This window comes from Lithobates pipiens, unplaced genomic scaffold (genome assembly GCF_037356315.1).
Source record: "Lithobates pipiens isolate NorthernLeopardFrog02 unplaced genomic scaffold, aLitPip1_a1.2 Scaffold_8, whole genome shotgun sequence".
NCBI classification, from domain to species: Eukaryota; Metazoa; Chordata; class Amphibia; order Anura; family Ranidae; genus Lithobates; species Lithobates pipiens.
The window spans coordinates 590,994,552-591,016,593 of NW_027507903.1; the positions used below are offsets into that span (position 1 = coordinate 590,994,552).

The window sequence follows — 22,042 nt, forward strand, 5'->3', positions numbered from 1 at the left end:
AAAGTCCTCAGTACACATAGAAAAATATTTGTGTGATCAGAAAACTTACAGGAAAGAGGTTGTGTCCTTGTTCTGAAAAATAAAATGTTTTACAATCATGGAGAATAGCTAAAAAAAACTCACACATAAGAACATGGAACTAAATGTTCAAAATCTGATCAGAGCTTTAGACACATCTGATTCAACACAAAGGGATTCATCAGAACCACTATGAAAATAAACTGTAATTACTGTATACTATGAATAACAATTTGGCTAACAGATCTAATGATTTATGTGAATATATTGAATGTGGGAAGTGTATTGAAAGTTTATTGAAAATTTTCACTGCAAAGTATGCACCCCACTCCAAAGCTCACAAAACATCAAAGGATTCACACAGGAGAGAAGCCTTTCAGTTGTGTAACAAATGCTTCTCAGAAATATCCAGTCTTACTATTCACAAGAGGATTCACACAGGAGAGAAGCCATATCAGTGCCCTAAATGTAAAAAAGGTTTTAGAAGTAAATCAAACCTGAATGATCACCAGAAGGTCCACACGAGAGAGAAGCCATTAAGATGTTCAAAATGTGCAAAGTACTTTTCTAAAAAGTCAAGTCTGACTGAACACCTGAAAAGACATACATAGGGAAGTCATTAAGATGTTCAGAAAGTGCTTAGTACAAATAGAAAAATATTCTTGTGATCAGAATACTTACACTTATGTGTCATGGAGAATAGCACAAAAAACTCACACATAAGAAAAGGGAACGAAATGTTCCAAATCCGATCAGAGCTTTGGACAGCAGACACATCTGATTCAACACAAAAGGGTTCATCAGAACCACTGTGAAAATAAACTGGATTTACTGAATATTATGAATAAACATTTGGCTAACCAATATAACAATTTATGTGAATACGTTGAATGTGGGAAGTGTATACTGAAAGTTTATTAAAGTTTTTCACTGTTTCAATAAAAAAAAAAGATTTTCACTGCAAAGTATGCGTCCCTCTCCAAGATGGTTGAGAATGTAATTGTTATGGCAATCAAAAGTGACTTGACTTAAATGTATCTGCCAGTTTTGCAGGTTAATATCAGGCAAAATCATTCATAAATATGAAACGTAAAATAAAAATGGTCAATAGTCCTTGAATTTATGTTTCAAAAAGTTGAATTGAAAACTAAGGCCTCATTCACATGGACCAGTACACTGTGAATCAGCTGTTTGATTATGCAGCCAGCTGTTTTTGGTGCTGCATGCAGGCAGCCCATGTAAGTCTAGGGAGGTTCAGCATTTGTACAAACACAGCCACTCCTCCTAATGTAACAGGTAGGGCTGAGCCAAACTGCCCTTGGTCCTGGGTTTGGTTTAAGCAGTGTTTTGATGCTGAACCTGAACCCCACTGAAATCCATTAGTTGAATCAGTTAAATCAAAAATGCCAATTTTGTGGGCTAGTAGGCAAAGGGTTTTAAAAAATAAATAGCATGGAGGAGGGCACTGCCCTGGGGAACATGTACCAGTACAAAAAGAAATCTAAAGAATTCTATTTGGCCAGATACAATGATTTTTTTTGTTTGTTTAAGTACTGACATTTTCAAAGAAAAAAATGGTTTTAAATTGCCAACAAATTACTGTATTTATTGGCATATAACACTCACATTTTCACCCCAAAAATTGGGTGCAAATAGCTTGTGTGTGTTATATGCCAATACTTCAATGTTAGCTGCCTCGGAGGGGACGGGGAGGGGGAACGGGACGAGCACCATCAGATTACATACAGTGGGAATCTACTATTTACTTGGCGGCCTCTGTAATAGGAAGTCTCATCTCCTGGTCCGCCATTGGACCACTGTTCTGTCTATAATATTAGATTTTCACTGTATGTAATCTGTTGGCACTCGTCCCACCCCCTCCCTGTCCCCTCTAGGCTGCAGATGGGCATCAATCAGTCTTCACTGATGAAAATTATGAGGCTGCTGCATTGATGGAAATGGTGAGGCTGCAGATGGGCATTAAAAAGGCTGCATTGATGGCAATGGGGAGACTGCAGATGGGCATTGATAAGGCTGCATTGATGGCAATGGTGAGGCTGCAGATGGGAACTTATTTTGCTTCAAAGTTCCTTATTTAAAATTTTTGCTTTTTTCCTGAAACTTCCCTCTTAAAATGAATGTGCGTGTTATACACCTGTGCGTGTTATACACCGATAAATACAGTAAATATCCCTTCTGGCTTCCATTTAAAAAATACAGAACACAAACCCCTTAGAAGGTCCTGCAGGGAGTTATTTTAAAATAAAAGGAAAACTCCACTTGTTTTAATAAAAATTTATGTAATACATATATGCAACATTTAGTGATAAAAATTAAATCACGGAAACCCTTTAACACAATATAATCTAAATGTTTGACTCATCAAATTGGTGTACACTGTTTGCAGATATTACAACCGAACATACTCTTGGCATACCCTCTACAATGGAAATTAAATATTTTTTTTAGAAAGCTCTACCCCATATGGCTCAGTAAAGCCAAAGAAATGCAGCTCTAAGTGAGTGACTGACTCTCACATGTTGTGAACTGGAACCCAGGGTGCTGCACAGCTTGTCTGTGAGATTCAGTAACATGCAAAATCCAGAATAATGCTGCACTCCTTAGTATCTTTATTGAAGCATTAAAATCACAGGTATAACAGGAACAAGAAAGGTAATGTTTTTGCGCTAAAACTAGCGCTTACTCAAACCTCATAAACACATAAATCAAAAAACAAAAAAAATTGCAAACAAAACAGGCACACAAATCTCCTCCAACCCATTACCCACCAACACAGATCCAGCAGCAACTGCTGGATGACCATGTGGGAGGACACAGGGAAGCAGATAGTCAGCCAACTACAGCAGGACACCCTCACAAATAAGTGCACATAACTTCAAAATATGAGAGATACACATAGTGTTGTTTCCTCCTCTGACAGGCTGTGTGGCTAACAAACCATTCACAGCATGCCAGATAGCCAATGGTGACCTATAACAACTAATACAATGGTTTGGAAAACATCAAAATATCCTAGGTGAGATAGAGTGTCCAAAAACAAGCAATAAATCCATAAAAAAATGTAAGAATAAAAGATCAAAAAAGATCAAAATAATCCAACAAAAAATTGACCCCTGGGAACCCTATACAAAAAGGTACAGTTGGGCAAAAGGAATGGTACAGTTGGACAAAGAAGGAATAATCCCTGTATGGACCAAACACAAATATAATACCAAACCTACTTACTGACTCCATATAACATGCTAAATGTGGTGTGATATAAATGTACGTCAGTAACATAATGGCTGTTCATAAAATTATTCAAACTAAAACACAACTGCGTTCATATATCTATAACACCACCATGCAAGGATACAGACCAACACACACTTCAGATGGTGCTAACAGCTCCCTTGTTTATTCATAGAAATGTGTAAGGTGCCACTCATAATTTGACCCCTCTGGAACTCAAGTACACAAATGAAAGATCCAATAGACTCATGTTTACAGAGAGACCTAAAGCTGTTACCACCATGTCTGGAGGTACCCACTTTTTCTATAGCCTTTACAGGGATGGCCAATGACGTTCATTGTTGTGATGTGCCACATTTTGATCCTTATATTTAGAAAAGTGTCATATACATGGTCTCTTAGGCAGTCTAATAACCGCCTAGCCATTTTTCTAACATACTGGACATTACATATAGCACAAGTCACGAGGTATATGACATTTTTTTGTGTTGCTTAATTGCCACACCATGCTCACTTGTATCATGCATATACAAATTTGTTGTATGTATACAATGACAATAAAGTATATCTATCTACATTTCATGCAATGTATGTGTATATGAGGTTTGAGTAAGCGCTAGCTTTAGCGCAAAAACATTACCTTTCTTGTTCCTATCATACCTGTGATGTGATTTTAATGCTTCAATAAAGATACCAAGGAGTGCAGCAATATTCCAGATTTTGCATGTTAATGAATCTCACAGACGAGATATGATTATGCAGCACCCTGGGTTCCAGTTCACAACAGTTTGAGTCAGTCATGCACCTAGAGCGGCATTTTTTTCGCTTGCGAGCTTGGTGAGTTCAAAGCAGGACATATCTAAGTATACTGATTAAGTTGTAAATTGAGTTTGTGACAATGACTACTTCACAAGGACAATTTGACAGCAAACAAATATAGCAGGACTTTACAGGCTCCTGGTGACAATCCGCTGAGATCTGAAATTGGTCAGCAGCTGCATATTGACATGGATAATAGGACTAGGTCCCATAGCCTCCATGGCGGTATGACTAGGGCCGCGTACACACGGGCGGACTGTATGGCCTACTTAGTCCGTCGAAACACATTTCAGCGGACACTCCACTCGTGTGTGGGCTTCAGCGGACTTTTTCAGCGTGCAGTCTGGCGTACTAAGTATTTCGGATTTTTCGAAATTCTGTCCGTCATACTTTGGTTTCAGCGGACAATCCGCTCGTCAGTAGGCTAGTTCGACGGACTAAGAATGGCGCATGCTCAGAAAGGATTTACACGGCGAAAGGTTGCATTGCTGTGTATTGGACTTCCTATTTCTAGTCCCGTCGTACGTGCTGTACACGTCATCGCGCAAGCTTTCGACGGACTGTTTGTGCATCCGTGTGTGGTCAAGTCCGTTCATTCAAAAGTAGGACGGACTGTCCGTCGGATTGTATGACGGACTAAGTATATACGCGGCTTAGGTCAGATTTTTTTATATCAAAGCAGTACATTGTTTTGCATAGAAATTTGGCGTTTTATATTGTATGCCTGTAATTCTTAGGAATAACACAATTAAATCAGTCCAAACAAGATTCGAGTAGACATCCCCAGTATGATAAAGTTTGAAACACAAAATCATAAATTAAATTATAATAAATAACTATAAATAATAAAAAAAAAAATAATAATAATAATAATAATACAAATTTCCCCACGATTACTATCGCTCAATTCCGCAAGTGTTCTAATTTACTTTTGCTGTGTTCTAGCTGATCTAAAACCCCTTTTGACGTTAAGGGTTCCATTATTATGTTCTGTTTCTTGTCAATCTAGTAAGGTGGGCCATAGATGTTCAAAATTTGTCTGATTCCTGTTGAAGAGTTTAAAACTATGTATGGGCAGGTTGAATGTACCCAGGGTTGATTGATCAACTAGAATGCTTAATTTTACATGCGATCTTAGCAAGTGGCTGTTATAGCCATTAGCAAAAATCACTGTCTCCTCCTGGGAAGGACAGCTTCCCAATGCCGCCGCCTCCTCCCCCACCCCCCCAGAGAACACAATGGCCCGGGGGGAGAATTCTCATGTCAATACTGTCTGTGTTGATGGGGAAACCTGTGGCTGCAGGAAAAAAATGCTATGTTTATGGCCAGCCAAAAGGTTATTTTTTCTAAATGTACATCCAAATATTCATTTTTTTTTATTTACCTGGTCATACTGATCCAAATCTGATAATGATCAGAGATTAACATAATAATCCCAATTATAACAATGGAAACAAAACAAAAAGAGCAACATCCAAGCACAGAGCCTGCACACAATGTGAATGACATCCCTTAAGTGGTCCTTCTGTATTTACATTTCCTTTGTTTGAAGAACCTGTTTGGGCATCTGACATGAATATTACAAAATTAAGTTTGGTACTATGGGGACTTTGGTGGTTCTTTGTCCACACTACAAATACAGAGCCACTAAATATAAATAGGAATTTCTTCACAGAATACAATTATTAATAAAAGTATTATTAAAAAACCTTCATCATTGTTTATTCTCTAACTCTTATACGAAATTGGTAGAAACAGTTGACTGCTCAGGTATAATCCACCCATTTACAGGCCAAACTATCTTTATATTCCTGCTGAGTTCTTAATTAAACAGCCAAGCATGCATTTAGATAAATTGTTACCCCAATGGCAATGGTGTGATCCGGATACGCACGTGTCACCCGGACACGGAGCATCTCCGATCGACAGCAGGGTTCTGTGATTGGCCCTCCTGATACCATAATGGCTGTGTCCATTCACAGCCGTCATGTGATGTAAATAGAGAGCCGGTTGCTAGGCAATCGGCTCTCCCCTCCTCACATGGAAGTCGTCAGTAAAGAGAGGAGAGCGGATCGCTTAATCCAGCCAATGATCAGTGAGTATGAGCTGTATTTACAGCGTTTTACACACTGATCACCAGCCCAGTATCCCCACACATGTCCCCACACAGTAAAAACACCTGTTCCCCTCATGTAAAATCATATGCCCCAATGATCATCTGCACACATATGTCCGTGATCATCTGAGCACATCTATACATGATCATCTGCGTACATATGTCCATGATCACACAAACCAATTATTATACACTTAACAGGATTTTTTTTTACCAAAGATATGTAGCAGAATACATTTTGGCTTAAATTCATGACAAAATTTGGTTTTAATGGATTTCTTTTAAAACAGAAAGTAGAAAATATATATTTTTTTAATTTTCCGCACTTTTTTCCGCTTATATCGCAAAAAATAAAAAAAAAGATTTATGAATAAATACCATCAAAAGAAAGCTCTATTTGTGTGAACAAAATTATAAAAATTTAATTTGGGTACAGTGTTGCATGACTGCGCAATTCTTATTGAAAGTGCGAGAGATATTTGGGGGGCACACCCTAAAAAAATGCATAAAGATGGTGCTGCCATAAGACCATACAACAGAACAGAAATATTGCAGCGCACACATGCAAAACTAACATTTACCTCCAGCAAGGCTTTTTAAAAACACCTAGACATTTTCAAAAAACATTATAAAAAAAATGGGGATTTGGTCACACCATATTGCTATATTATGCTGTAATATTTCCCCCCCCCCCACATCGTCCCACCCATCGTCCCACCCAGGACAGGCATGGTAGGTGCCACAGGGTAGAGGCGAGAGATGCATGCGGACATTGGTTCTCTCTCTTCTCCTTCCTCTTACTGACCTGGGAGAAAAATGTCACTTCTGTCCCAGAAATTACACTTTTTTGTAATTTTTCCCCGCCAGTAGATCCCACCTTTGTGTCACTTTCTGCAGCACATTGTACTGCTTTAGATTCCTTCTTTTTCATTAAAAAGAACCTGTCACCTAAAATCATCACATATGGTATTATAGATACAGTATAACAGCAGCAGGAGTGGGGATTTAAGGCAAAAAAACAAAAACAAAAAACACAGAATGCAAATACCGTATGTACTATAACATGAAACTGTAAAGTCACAAATATCTACAAGTATCTGTATACCCGCTACAGCTTCCTCCTTCATTGATATTGCAATCACATTATCATGTCTTATAAATGCTAATGATGTGCAAACCATGGATTTTACATTTACATTCCCTGCTATTGTCTTCCCTTCAAACCTTCAAATGTTAATGAACGTGTCACCTGACTGGAGCAATAACAAATAACAATATGGGAACACACCTTACATTGTTCCGATCTGAATAGATCCCTTTCAGCCAATCCAAAGCTGCCTCATGTTAGTGAATGGGGGTGAAGTGAATATAAGGTGAAGCAGAACTCAGACAGGTAGAAAGATTACTAGCAGACAAGGAGAACAAGGAGCAGCTAAAGGATCCCAATATTATACCATACCAGGTAAGATATAGAACTTTCCATATACATTTTTTGTTCTTATAATTTTTATATCAGATGGAATAGTCCTTGTCATTTGCATCTGGGTGTTGTATTATTGTATTATTATGCTGTATTACATTATTATATTTATTAATGTATTTTCCTAATCTTTAAGTCCCACCTTTAAAAACATAAGGAAAGATATATTTTTCAAAATGTATTTTTTTCTATACTGAAAAATACTGTGTATTGTCTTTCACAAACTTGTCCAATTTATTATATAGATTATATACATAAAAAAATTGAGCTTACAATAGCTCATATTTTTTAAATGTAGATAATTTATATAATTAAATACCTGAGGTGCAATTTGTTTATTTAACTATCTGTGAGTAGAGATTTTTATTTTTATCTAAAGCCAAAACATCTCTTTTAATGATAAATAGTGTTAAATGGTAGAACCCCTATTAATTTTTTTTATTGCTGTCAGTGTCCAAACTAGAGAAATTCACCCTTTTTACTTGTCCTGGAGACCATTGTCAAAAGAATAGGAAATTATAGGAAATCCAAAAATGTATGGTTAATATTGGAACAGGAGGTCAGAGGAAATATTCCAATGGGGGCAGCTGACAGTGATAACTATCTAAGAGAGGATTTCCTATCACTTTAAAGATATTTTATCTTACTTATTGTTGTATTTTCACTACAGGAAGTGGTTGTACAGTAAGTAAATATATCTTATGGAAATCTGACCATATAAAAATGATAAGGGTTCTAGCATTCTCTATGCTATCCAAAATGAAAAACATATATAGATTGGAGTTAAGGGACTCTCATGTATGGACAGCCACCTAATGCTAACATAGTTCCATGTTTTTTTGCATTCAATAGACACTTTCAAATGCCCCTGTGTGATCTTGGTTGTACCCCCCTGTCCTGAAGTTGCACGCCTCCTGATTATCTCCTCCTGTGGTCCATTCTATGCTTCCATTTGGGTGGGGTGCACAGGATCTACAGATTCCTCTGGGGTTCCATTTGGGTTGGACCCTTGAGCTCCCTGGTTTATCCATGTGGACAGTTAGAGTGGTTTGCATTTATTCCTTAGTGGTTTCCTGAGGAAGCCCAAGAGCAAAACATGTTGAAACCACCAATGCTGATCGTTCATATGCAGGAAAAAAAAACAGATGAAACTTTAATATAACGCATTACATGCATTTGTTTTTCAATGTCTGAGTTGTAAATTCAACTGTATGTATTAATAGTGATTTTTTTATAATACATACACCTTATATCTTTTATAAACTGAATACATACATTGGTACCTAAAAAATGTCTACAAGTATCTGTATACCCCCCACAGCTTCCTCTCTCATTGATATTACAAGCACAGTATTGTCTCTTATAAATGCTAATGATGATGTGCAACCCATGGTATTTACATTTACATTTCCTGCTATTGTCTTCCCTCCAAACCCAGCTCATTTGTATGTATGCAAAACAGTTTTAACAGCCCCATAGATAAATACAATCAATCAAAAAATCTAACAAAATCAAAAAATGGACCGCAGCTTTCTGAGTAATGACCCGAGTCAGCAATAGAAGGTGTAAATTTAAAAGCAAGATAAGTGCAGGTTCGCAATACTCTAAAACATGTAATATTACTGTTAGGAACTTCCCTTGTGATCAGTAAAAACTTCAGGTGTTCTTGAGAAGCAGGAAAATTTATTTCTGATGTGGCCCACAACAGAGAGACATGCTTACAACATGAAAGCTGAAGAAAAATGTCTGCCAAAAGACTGTGTCCCGCCTTCACATAACCCATAAGAATAACATCTCTATGCTTCTATTGGCTGAGGAAACATAAATTAAGTTGTCATGGTACGAACTAGTACCTTTATTCTTTTAGCTATGTTTTCCTGTACATTCTTAGGCTATCATATTTAGTTAAATCTAATCATCCTACTTACTATGGAGTTAATTAGGACAAAACAATACAATGAGTTAATACAATAATGTGCTCAGAAGTAAGCTTTTTAACAAATCAGTCTCAGGATTATTGTTTTTCTAATAGTCACACAATAAACATTTAAAACTTTTCTAACATTCCCTCCTCTTTGTGTGACTATTTTATCTCCACACATTTCGATGAAAGTCCCTGTGTTATACACTTTCGGACTGTATGTCATTAAGTTGAGCTTCAATGTCCACATAGGTCTCCTCAGAGGTAGAGAGGGTTTGATACATTGTTCTTGAGACTGCAATGAGTTTTTGTGAAAGTCCTCGAATACAGGGAATGCAGCAGCATCCGCAAGTGACCAAAACGGCCAAAGCCACAGCGATTGAGATCAAACATGATGTGATAAATCCAGTCCATTTACCGAACCACCCTTCAAGCCAAGTTGTGAATGGATCATTAATACCTGAGTTTTCCGTCAATTCATTCGATAGCGCAGTCAGTCCTTCCAAGGCTCTGGTCACGGTCCCTCCAGGAGCTGTATTGTTGGGGATAAAGGTACAACACATGCTACCAAACATTTTGCATACCCCTCCTCTTTCAGCTAAGACCATATCTAAAGCCATTCGGTTCTGCCAGGCCATTAGAGATGTGGGGGCCAACTGTTCTGCTAGGCCCTTCACAGCATCCCTAGTATAGTTTACAAATCGTTGTTGGTTATATTATATATATAATTAATCCAGTCAGCATTTTTATTTATAGTCACCCACCAGAGAAGAGACTCAAACCCAGCTGTCACCTGATTCCTGGCTTTAAACTCATCCGGCACCCCGCGAGGAACCCCAACCTCATCTGTGTAGATCTGAGAGTCAAATGACCCCAAGGGAGAGGTGTCCCTACGATACTGTCGGTGACTCTTAGTCCACGGGTATTCTGACAGGATTCTCAGGGGCATAGCCAGCTGGACCATAGCACAATCCCCTTGGGCATTGGCCGGTAGTCTAGCTCGCAGTTTCTTATCCCCACACATCCACCAGACATCAGCTCCCTGAATGTCATGTCCAACCCAGTCACCGTTGTCCGTGTTAATCCTCTCCACACAGTAGTCATCAGGTAGTGACCCAAGATCCACCGCGCTACGGGTCCCTGGGAGTGCAAAACAAGTAAAGTTGCCCGGATAAGCGGTAACCGCTGGAGGTATCTGAGGTCTCTGTACTGGGGGGAAACAACAACCTCAATGTGTGACAAGTAGAATTTGTTTCAGGTTTATAGCTCTTATTATACAATTGCAACATACATTTTAAACCTTCTGGATCTGTATTGTGATCTAGAGGAAAAGGAACTGTTGCTAAATGTGGTCTGGCTCCGGCACAAACTAAACAGTTTTCCTTTTTCAGAGTTCTAACCGTGTACCTCAACCATTCTAACCACTCATTTTTTCTTGGTAGCCCGTCTCCAAAGCTATGGCATCTTCTATTGTTAGGTTAGTGAATCTTATAGTTTTACTCAGAACTTCTATTTTAGTATGGCCTTCTTCTTTCCCTTCTGAGTCTACTTTTTCCTGTTGTTTAATTTTATTAGGTAGTAATACCTCAGGGAAAAATGTTCCTGAGGGGTCAGTTCCTGACACCCATGCTCCCATGGAATACAACTGCTGATCTTCCTTCCTCGGCTCCGTTAATGTTATTAATAGTTGGTTACAGTTCTTACTATTTGTGCAGGGGGAGTTGGCCGCTTTTGTGATTATGAGTCTCTCCTTTATACCACTCTTTTTAGCCCCTGGTTGATTATACCCCCAATCTTGATGCGCTGTAGTCCACAGGGCCTGATCCCATGCTTGACATCCTGCCTTATTCCAGAGCCAGCAGATATATTTATCTGCCCATAGAAGTCCTCTAACCCCAGTTGTATCCCCACAATCTGCAATCTGACAGAAGTCTACCAGTATAGTGCTAGTTATTCCCTCTATAAAGTTTTGGATTTAATGCTTTTCCTGTTCTTTCCCAATCCAAAAGTTCCTCTACTCTTCCATAGCGCCTACCCCCTCTTATGGATGCCTCTCCTAGAGTCACCAGTAACCCAAGGATAATTACTGTCCCTTTCATCCTAACCAGCTACAGAGTTCCAGCGGATAGGATAGGGGAGTTGGAAGGGGAGGGAGACTTCACCGGTTTGAGACAAGTCCCACCTTGTGTGAGACCTCCCTTTGTAGCCGGACTTTCTGGACCTCTTGTAGCCAACTGGCCCTACTCTGCCTGTAAAACCTTTTTACAATGGGACTGGTGAATCCAGGTAGACCTCTCTACAATCCTTATCACAGTAGGGGTAGTTAAAAGGACTTTGAAAGGACCATCCCACCTTGGGGAGTACCACTGCTTTTTTCTTATTACTTTTTATTGAGACCCCAATCTCCCACATGCACCTTTTCATCTTCTTTTGGGGGTGTGATATACATACTGGTCACAGCTACTTGTAGGCAATACATCCAATTATTTTTTAAAATTAATTCTCATCACTTCTATCAAATGTTGTATATTTTTTAATTACAAAATGGGGTCCATTATCACTGTAAATCCTTTCAGGGATTCCAAATCTAGGAATAATATCTCTTAGTAATGCTTTGGCTACAGTCTGTGCATCTGCACTTCCTGTCGGGAATATCTCCACCCATTTGGTCAGGGTGCCTGGGTACGAAACAATATTTCTTCCTTTCACATTTGTCTAATTCAATAAAATCCATGCAAATGTGTTGGAATGGATATTGTGGTGTAGGGAACTTCCCTTTCTGTGGTCTTATACCTCCCTGAGCATTGTGTCTTGCACATATAAGACATTGAGAGCAAAAAGTTTTTTTTAATAATTTGTGAATCCATAGGCTGTACATACTTTATTTAACATCTCAGTCATCCCCCCGTTTGACACATACGTTACTCCATGTGTCAATACTGCTGCATACCTAAATAAAGATTTTGGTAATACCGGTTTCCCTTCAGGTGATGTGTAAATATCATCAATTATTGTGCAACCCTTTGTTTTCCAATATTGTTTTCCCCAGGGGGGGCATTTTGCTGCATATCAGTAAGGACTGTATGATCTATCACTATGATTTCTCGTCATTATTTTATGTGCAGCTTCATCTGCCCTTTTATTTCCCTTTGAGATGGGGTCCGTATATTTTGTGTGTGCTTGACATTTACAGATTGCAAGCTTTTTTGGTAACTGTATTGCATCTAGGAGTTCTAAAATGAAGTCCGTATGTGAAATTGGTTTACCACTGGAGGTGACCATCCCCCTGTTTTTCCATTGTTGTGCAAAAACATGCACTGTTGAAAAGGCATATTGACTGTCAGTGTATGTGGTTACAGATTTCCTTCTGACAGTATACATGCTCTTGTCAGTGCTACAAGTTCTGCAACTTGTGCTGAATAATGTTTTGGTAGTGGCCCCACTTCCAAAATCTCATCCTGTGTCACTACTGCATATCCTGTTGCATTTGTGCCATCTGGATTTTTCTTACTAGAACCATCAACAAAAAGTATCATGTCAGGGTTAGATAATGGTACATCTTTCAGATCACTTCGTGGCAGTACCTTTTCAGCGATGGCAACAGTGCAGTCATGTTTATACCCGTCAGTAGGAAGTAGTAGTAGCGTGGATGGTTTTAATGTAGTACACCTCTGTATTGTTAAGTGAGGTTGTGTCAAGAGTATTGTCATACAGGAAAGGTGTCGTGCTGGGCTCAAATGTGATATCTTTTGCTGTAACAGGATAACAAACACTGCATGTGGTACCTTTTCAGTTAGTAAAGTTGAATAAAGACACCAGTCCATCCGGTTCAGCCTGAGTGAGTGTCTAGCCTCTACCCCTGTACACCCACATCGTTCTCCACCCCCAAGGATCCAACGTCCCTATTCATATACCAGGGCCAAACCGGAACAGAAGCCAATCAACCCACCTGCATGTCCCCGGAGTGCGGGAGGAAACCAGAGCACCCGGAGGAAATCCACACAGGCACAGGGAGTACATGCAAACTCCAGGCAGGCAGCGTCATGATTAGGATTCGAACCAGTGACCCCCTTCACTGCTAGGCGAGAGTGCTAACCACTACACCGCTGATGCTACCAGTGCTTGTACACAGGGTGGAAGTACTCTCGTTGCACTGTCTATTTCTGTAGAGTAATCCTTCCTCTATGAGACCCCTCTAGTTCTGCCTCAGCAGTGTACTCTTCTGCATCCTCCTCCCTTTCATCACCTTGCATAAGAACCTTTAATTTCACATTCTTTTTTGCTTTCGCTTTCAAATACTTCTCAGAATGCTTAGCGAATTGTAAAACATCTAAAACTGATGCAGTTCGGTAAGTAACCATGTTTTAAACAATGTAATCCTTATGATCCTGTTTCAATCCATTTAAAAAAGCAATCTTTAGCTGTTGCTAATATGCACTATACACATCTTCAGCTTCGGGGAGCCCGGAGAGCACTCTAAAAATCTCTCGTAATTTATTTAGGTAGTCACTGACACTTTCTTTGTCTTCTTGTACTGTCATATTTATTTATTTTTTGCCAATCAGTCCGTTATACCCATCTAAGCTGGCATCTGTTCAGTAGGGCAGTCAACCTGTTTCCTATGTCTGGGCTTTCTGGAGGCAATGGATCCCCCCATCCATGTGCATTTGCTGGGGCGCAGGGGTCCCAATCCCCCTTTACCGAAGCCCAATCTGACCCTAATACTCTCCTCAGGGCTCTCTCTACTTCCACCCCATTCAATTTATAACTGTTGCGTAATCCCTCTATGTTTTCAATGAATTCAGCTGGACCTAATTTTGGATGTTTTATGTGTTCTGTAGCCTTTTGTATATCACTGTCAGTCCATGGTCGAAAAACAGTGATAGTCAAGGGATATGGCTGGCCCAGTGCATCATTCTGTCCTCCCCTTGGGTTTGGGACCTCTATCAAGGGGCATTCCTCACCATCCTCCACACCATACCTAATAGGAGGTTTACTTAGTCTCTTGGCTCCTGCTGGGGCACCCAGTGAATGAGTTATGGCGTCAGTTAATGTTTCAAGGATCGATCTGTTCATCTCCAGGACTAAACTACTGTCTGGAGAGATTGAGGAAGTGGAGTTGGGGTTTTGTTCAGAGGCGGTTCCTTTGACAGGGGTGGATGTCACAGGGAAGGTGTTACTCTGGGCAGTTACTTGCACCTGAGGGGGAGGACCACCATAGGGAGGTGGTCTCTGGGTACAGCAGATGAGATCATCCTCTTTGTCCACTAGGGGCAATTGGGCTTGGCATTTTTCCTTTGTCCTTTGTCCTTCTACCCTAATTTTAGCATGCTGAAGCCAATACGCCGCCATTTTTAACCTATACTTTTTTTGAACTTTGCCTTTTGACTTTATAAATGTACCCAAATATAAACAGCATTGCATCATTAACACTCCACAGTTGAAAGTCTATGAATTCTAAAAATAACTCCAATCCAATATAAATATTTACTTTAAGACTATTTTTCAAACTCTTTTTCCCACCAAAAGTCCTAATATTTTCACAGATGCACAAATTAACCTCTGTCAGGCAATCTGCATTTTCTTGTTTCTGAGAAACAGCTTCTTGACCTTCATAGCAATGAAAACATCCACAGCCTTTTTTTTTTTCATTTCTTTTCACATTCATCAAGCCACCTGATAATTCTACAACATTCTATTTACTCCAAAATGCCATCTACCTTCTTTTTCTTTTATGCTAAGTTTCAATATATACAATATAACCCTTCTGTATTGTCATAGCTAATCAAGGGTTAACGTTACAACTTCTTAAAGAAAACATCCTTCCATGAGGGGAGGGGGAGGGGGAGTGCAGTGCTTAGGCGAAGAATGTTTTCTTATCTGCTTAGAAATATGCAGCACAAAAACCATGTCAATACAAGAGGAAAAAAAAACAACAACCCATTCCCACACTATCGAGAGAATCAGAAAGGGTTAAACATGAACCATACACATAAACATAAACATGAAACACACACAGAAGAAAATTAGCCTTGCGATCTTTGTAGATCACTTAACTAAACAGCGCTTAAAATAGTCAGGCAATCAACCTCTGACATTCGGTATACCTCAAATCTTTTTGTTATCTGTCCGGACAGCGGGCGACGTAATTTTTTACCTTAGACAACGTCCCCAAGTGTCTCTGTCTACGAGCACTGGATCATCTAGATATTATACGATCAATACCAATGTCGGCAATTACAACACATTAAACCAGAAGCAAGAGAAAGAGAAGAAAAGACTCAGAAAGAATTAAGAATAATTTAAATTATCTTACCTCTCAAACACCTGGACTGGATCACACAAGGTTCGGAAACAGACAGTGGAATTCAGATCTATGGCCCCGCCCCTTTTTCACCAAATAACATTGATTGGGGGGACTTATAATCGGTCGGTGAGCTTCAAAGTCCAATACTCACCGAAGTGTTGTCGGGCCATCTGATTTGAAAACCAGCGTGTTGCTCCCGACTCGAAAGACCAAAAATGTTAGGAACTTCCCTTGTGATCAGTAAAAACTTCAGGTGTTCTTGAGAAGCAGGAAAATTTATTTCTGATGTGGCCCACAACAGAGAGACATGCTTACAACACGAAAGCTGAAGAAAAATGTCTGCCAAAAGACTGTGTCCCGCCTTCACATAACCCATAAGAATAACATCTCTATGCTTCTATTGGCTGAGGAAACATAAATTAAGTTGTCATGGTACGAACTAGTACCTTTATTCTTTTAGCTATGTTTTCCTGTACATTCTTAGGCTATCATATTTAGTTAAATCTAATCATCCTACTTACTATGGAGTTAATTAGGACAAAACAATACAATGAGTTAATACAATAATGTGCTCAGAAGTAAGCTTTTTAACAAATCAGTCTCAGGATTATTGTTTTTCTAATAGTCACACAATAAACATTTAAAACTTTTCTAACAATTACTAGTCCTCAATACAATATTAAATATGTTAAATATGTTTGTAATCATGTATCTTGTGCAAATAGGCAAAGTAAACAAATATATGTATTTATATATACTGTGCAACCATGCAGTTAAACTAATATATATGTGAATATTTTATACTGTATGTGAATGTGAATAAATTAATAATAAGTAAAAAAAAACAGATTAATGAATAATTATATAAGTAGTATATATTATCAACAATATAAAGTGCAACGTGTGTGTGTGCAAATATGCATATGTAAACTGTAAGACTAAATATAAAGTAGTAAATCTCAATAAACCTCCCAGTATAATTCAAAGTGCCAGTATAATTTCCCAAAAATAAATGCGTGCAATGTCTTTTATAAATATAATGGCTCTTTAAGCCAATTAAACACCCAGTGTGAAGACGAGCCATTATATGTATAAAGGACATTGCACAAACTTTTTTGGTGGAAATTATACAGGCACTTTGAATTATGATTTACTTCTTATAATATTTGGTCTCACAGTTTACATATGCATATTTTCACACACACACATTGCACTTTATATTGTTGATAATATATATCACTTATATAATTATTCATTAATCAGTTTTTATAACATATTATTGATTTATTCACATATACAATTTTCACATACGTATTTAACTGCATGGTTGCACAGTATATATAAATACACATATTTATTTACTACATTTCACGCTTTAGAGTATTGGGGACCTGCGCTAATCTTGCTTTTAATTTTCCCCTTCATTTGTAATTATGACAGATGTTGATATTTAAGTGCACTTCATTTTTTTTGCGTGTCTAGTGGGCTTAGGCTCCATTCACATATAGTTCACTGTTAAAATGTCAAATCGCACATCAGCTTGTTCAGGTGCCAGTCATTTCAATGGCACCTAAAAACATGGGGCAATTTTGCTGCAATTATTGCACAACAAATCCCACTGCCATCGCACAAACCAAATCACGCTACACGTGTCACCTCGAGAAAAGTTCCAGAACTACTTATTTTTGGTGAAACACATGGTATGATTTGGTTTGCGCAATTGCAGTGTGACATTCATGGCAGAATAGCCCAGTCTTTTTAGGTGCCACTCTGATTTGCGATTTTACATTTTAACATGGCGTTTTTAAATTGTGGGCAGAATTGCTGCAATTCCACCCCTGATTCAAGACGCCTATATGTGAACGGAGCCTTAAAAATTTTTACATATCATATCATGTTTACATATCATTACATCATATTTTTTTTACTCCTATAAGATTTTCCAAGTTTCCGATGCTCAACTTCCCTGTGCACTAAGGGGCAAAGATAAAAAAAAGCAGTCACACTACACTGCATTCGGGGTGCCATTAAGAATGAATAGCATCAGAAATGTACGTTGTGGGTTTTGCAGCAATTGTTGCACAATTTGTGATCGCAGGAAGAAAGAAAGCAATACTGTCATTGATTCCAAATTTGCAAAGTGTGAAAGGGGCCTGTCAAAGTCAAGTTTTGCAACATTCTCTGCTACTTTGAGCAGAGAAAAGTCTATGAGCTACAGCAGCCTCCAAACTGCAGCCTGCATTCTATTAATGAGCTACAGCATGCAGACTACAGTGGGTTGTAACCTATCCATTTTTAAAGAAAAGTAGATAGCAAAACACATAATTATTTTTTTAGCTACTAAGTATGTGAAACCAACTATATTTCTGAAATTGACATTTCTCAACACTGTGAAGGCCTGTGTTCTGACAAAATGTCCCCCCTGGCAGAATATCGAACCACATCACTTCCTGTGACATGGAATCAGCTGTTGCAGAAAACAACATGCACTGCGCATGTGCACTGCATTATCTGCTTGCTGACGTCAGGACACTGCATGTCAAATTCGTCAACTGACGGCCATCTTGCTACACTCCACACTCGGCCATACTGAACCTGCAGTCAGCGGACATCTTTTTTAAACCCACTGAAGTCTCGCATTCTACACTTATTTTTAACAGTAAACTCAGCTTATATACTGTAAAACCGTATTTAGAAGTCCATGACACTGTTTTGATATTGATTTTAAAAGCAGAGGAAATCCTGCAAACCTGACAGATTTGCTAATCTGACAGAACACCGCTGCTTTTAAAATTCAACATGAAAAGAGTGTGTCGGATTTGAAAATACAGTATTTCACTATATAAGCTCAGTTTGGTGCTAAAGATAAGTGTGAAATGCAAGACTTGGGTGGGCTTAAAAAGATGTCTGCTACCGCCTTCTGACTGCAGGCTCAGTACGGCACCTGGGCATATTCAGTGTGTCATTGCTGACGTCAGGACACTGCATGTCAAATTCGTCGACTGAAGGTCATGTTGCTACACCCCGCACTCGGCCGTACTGAGCCTGCAGTCAGAAGGCGGTAGCAGACATCTTTTTAAGCCCACCCAAGTCTTGCATTTCACACTTATCTTTAGCACCAAACTGAGCTTATATAGTGAAATACTGTATTTTCAAATCCGACACACTCTTTTCATGTTGAATTTTAAAAGCAGCGGTGTTCTGTCAGATTAGCAAATCTGTCAGGTTTGCAGGATTTCCTCTGCTTTTAAAATCAATATCAAAACAGTGTCATGGACTTCTAAATACGGTTTTACAGTATATAAGCTGAGTTTACTGTTAAAAATAAGTGTGGAATGCGAGACTTCAGTGGGTTTAAAAAAGATGTCCGCTGACTGCAGGTTCAGTATGGCCGAGTGTGGAGTGTAGCAAGATGGCCGTCAGTTGACGAATTTGACATGCAGTGTCCTGACGTCAGCAAGCAGATAATGCAGTGCTCATGCGCAAGTCATGTGGTTTTCTGCAACAGCGGATTCCATGTCACAGGAAGTGACGTGGTTCAATATTTTGCCGGGTTCGACATTTTGTCAGAACACCTGCTTTCACATGTTACTAAATTTCTACTCTGCTAGCATTTAATGTATTTATATAAACTTTTATTTCAGGTGGATGAAAGAGAAGAAATTGTGAAAGTATGATGGATGGGGCAGGTGAAAAGCCTTTTTCTTGCACTGAGTGTGACAGATCTTTTAAAACAAAATCTAATTTCATTTGTCATCAGAGGATTCACACAGGGGAAAAGCCATTTATGTGTTCAGAATGTGACAAGAGCTTTTCACGAAAGGAACATCTTATTCAGCATCAGAAGACTCACACAGGGGAAAAGCCGTATATGTGTTCAGAATGTGACAAGAGCTTCTTACGAAAGGATCGTCTTATTCAGCATCTGAGGATTCACACAGGAGAGAAGCCATATCAATGTTCTAACTGTGATCAAAAGTTTTCACACCAAAGTTCATTGAATGAACACAAGATGATTCACACAGGAGTGAAGCCATACCCATGTACTGAATGTGACAAATATTTTTACAAAAAAACAAATCTCACAAATCATCAGAGGATTCACACAGGAGAGAAGCCATTCAGATGTTCAGAATGTAATAAATGCTTTTCAGTAATATCCGGTCTTTATATACATCAGAGGATTCACACAGGAGAGAAGCCATATCAATGCTCTGAATGCAATAAACATTTTATCAATAAAGCCAATCTTATGAAACACCAGAGGATTCACACGGGAGAGAAGCCTTTCACATGTACAGAATGTAACAGGTCCTTCTCAGAAACATCCAGTCTTTATAAACATCAGAGGATTCACACGGGAGAGAAGCCTTTCAGATGTTCAGAATGTAACAAGTCCTTCTCATGCATGGCTCATCTTACTCGACACATGAGGATTCACACAGGAGTTGAAGCCATATCAGTGCCCTTAATGTAATAACTGTTTTTGAAATAAATCAAACCTGAATGAACACCAGAAGGTCCACACAGGAGAGAAGCCATTTAGATGTTCAAAATGTGCAACGTGCTTCTCTCTAAAGTCAAATCTGACTCAACACCTGAAAAGACATACATAGGGAAGTCATTTAGATGTTCAGAAAGTGTTTAGTACAAACAGAAAAAAATGTTCTTGTGATCAAGACTTACAGGAAAGAAGTTGTGTCCTTGTTCTTAACCCCTTGACCTCTGGAAGAATTACTCCCCTTCCTGACCAGGCCATTTTGTGATACGGCACTGCGTTACTTTAGCTCGCAATTGTGCAGTCGTGCGATGATGTAGCCAAACAACATTTAACATTTTTTCCCACAAATAGAGATATCTTTTGGTGGTGTTTAATTACCACTGTGGCTTATATTTTTTGCGCTATATAAAAAAAGATTGTAAATTTTGAAAGAAAAATAGTATTTTTTACATTCTGCTATAAGAGATATCCAATAAAAAAAGAAAAAATCTAATTTCTTCATCAATTTAGACCAATACTTATTCTGCTACATATTTTTGGTAAATAAAATCCCTATAAACATATATTGATTGGTTTGTGCAAAAGTCATAACATCTACAATCTATAGGATATTTTTATTTATTTATATTTACTAGTAGGGATGGGCGAACGTTTTGGCCCGAGCATAAGTTTGGGCCAAACTTTGGTTGTTCGGATGTTTTGCCGAACACCAAACAATATGCAGTGTTCGGGGCAAATTCAAAAGCCACCGCAACACCGTTAAATGGAACATTAATACGAAAAATCAAAAGTGCTAATTTTAAAGGCTTATATGCAAGTTATTGTCATAAAAAGGGTTTGGGGACCTGGGTCCTGCCCCAGGAGACATGTATCAATGCAAAAAAAGTTTTAAAAACAGCCATTTTTTCGGGAGCAGTGATTTTTAAGTGGAGGGCCACCCTGAAAACCAAAAAATGTTAAAAATGACAAAAAAATCTAAAAAAAATAAAATGAGAACATTTTTTTTTTTTTTACTTACCAGAAATGCCTGTTGCTAGGCACTTTATCCTAATCTTCCTCCTCCGCGGAGATCTTCTGTCTTCTGTCTTCGTCGCGGCGTCTTCTGGGTAATGGGTCGCGCTGTGTTCTGGGAACTGTGTGTTCCAGAACACAGCGCGTCCCATTCAGAAAGCGCTGCGGGACTCGCGCATGCGCAGTAGTTCCGGGACTCGTGCATGCGCAGTAGGAAACCGGCAGTGAAGCCGTAAGGCTCCGCTGCCTGTTTCCCTTACAGGGAATGGCGGCGCCGGGACCCAAGAGCCGAGGGACGGCTCGGCCTCGGGCGGCCGACATCGCGGGCGCCCTGGACAGGTAAGTGATGTTATTAAGTCAGCAGCTGCAGTGTTTGCAGCTGCTGACTTTTTTTTTTTTTTTTAAACTGGCCCTCCTCTTTAATAATGATTAAAGTGAAACAATAAAAGGGAAATATTCCTTTAAATTTCGTACCTGGGGGGTGTCTATAGTATGCCTGTAAAGTGACACATTTTTCCTGTGTTTAGAACAGTCCCTGTACAAAATGACAATTCTAAAGGAAAAAAAGTGATTTAACCACTTAAGACCGGACCATTTGGCTGGCAAAAGACTAGAGG

General features: G+C 38.9%; 1 protein-coding gene across 1 annotated transcript in view; it reads left to right on the plus strand.

Annotated features, from left to right (window-relative positions):
- LOC143962292 (uncharacterized) overlaps positions 1 to 22,042 on the plus strand; it is a 214,771-nt gene that overhangs the window by 98,159 nt on the left and 94,570 nt on the right. The window contains 2 exon segments of the mRNA XM_077471595.1: positions 391 to 577; positions 19,637 to 20,324. Coding sequence (XP_077327721.1) covers positions 391 to 577; positions 19,637 to 20,324 — 875 coding nt within the window.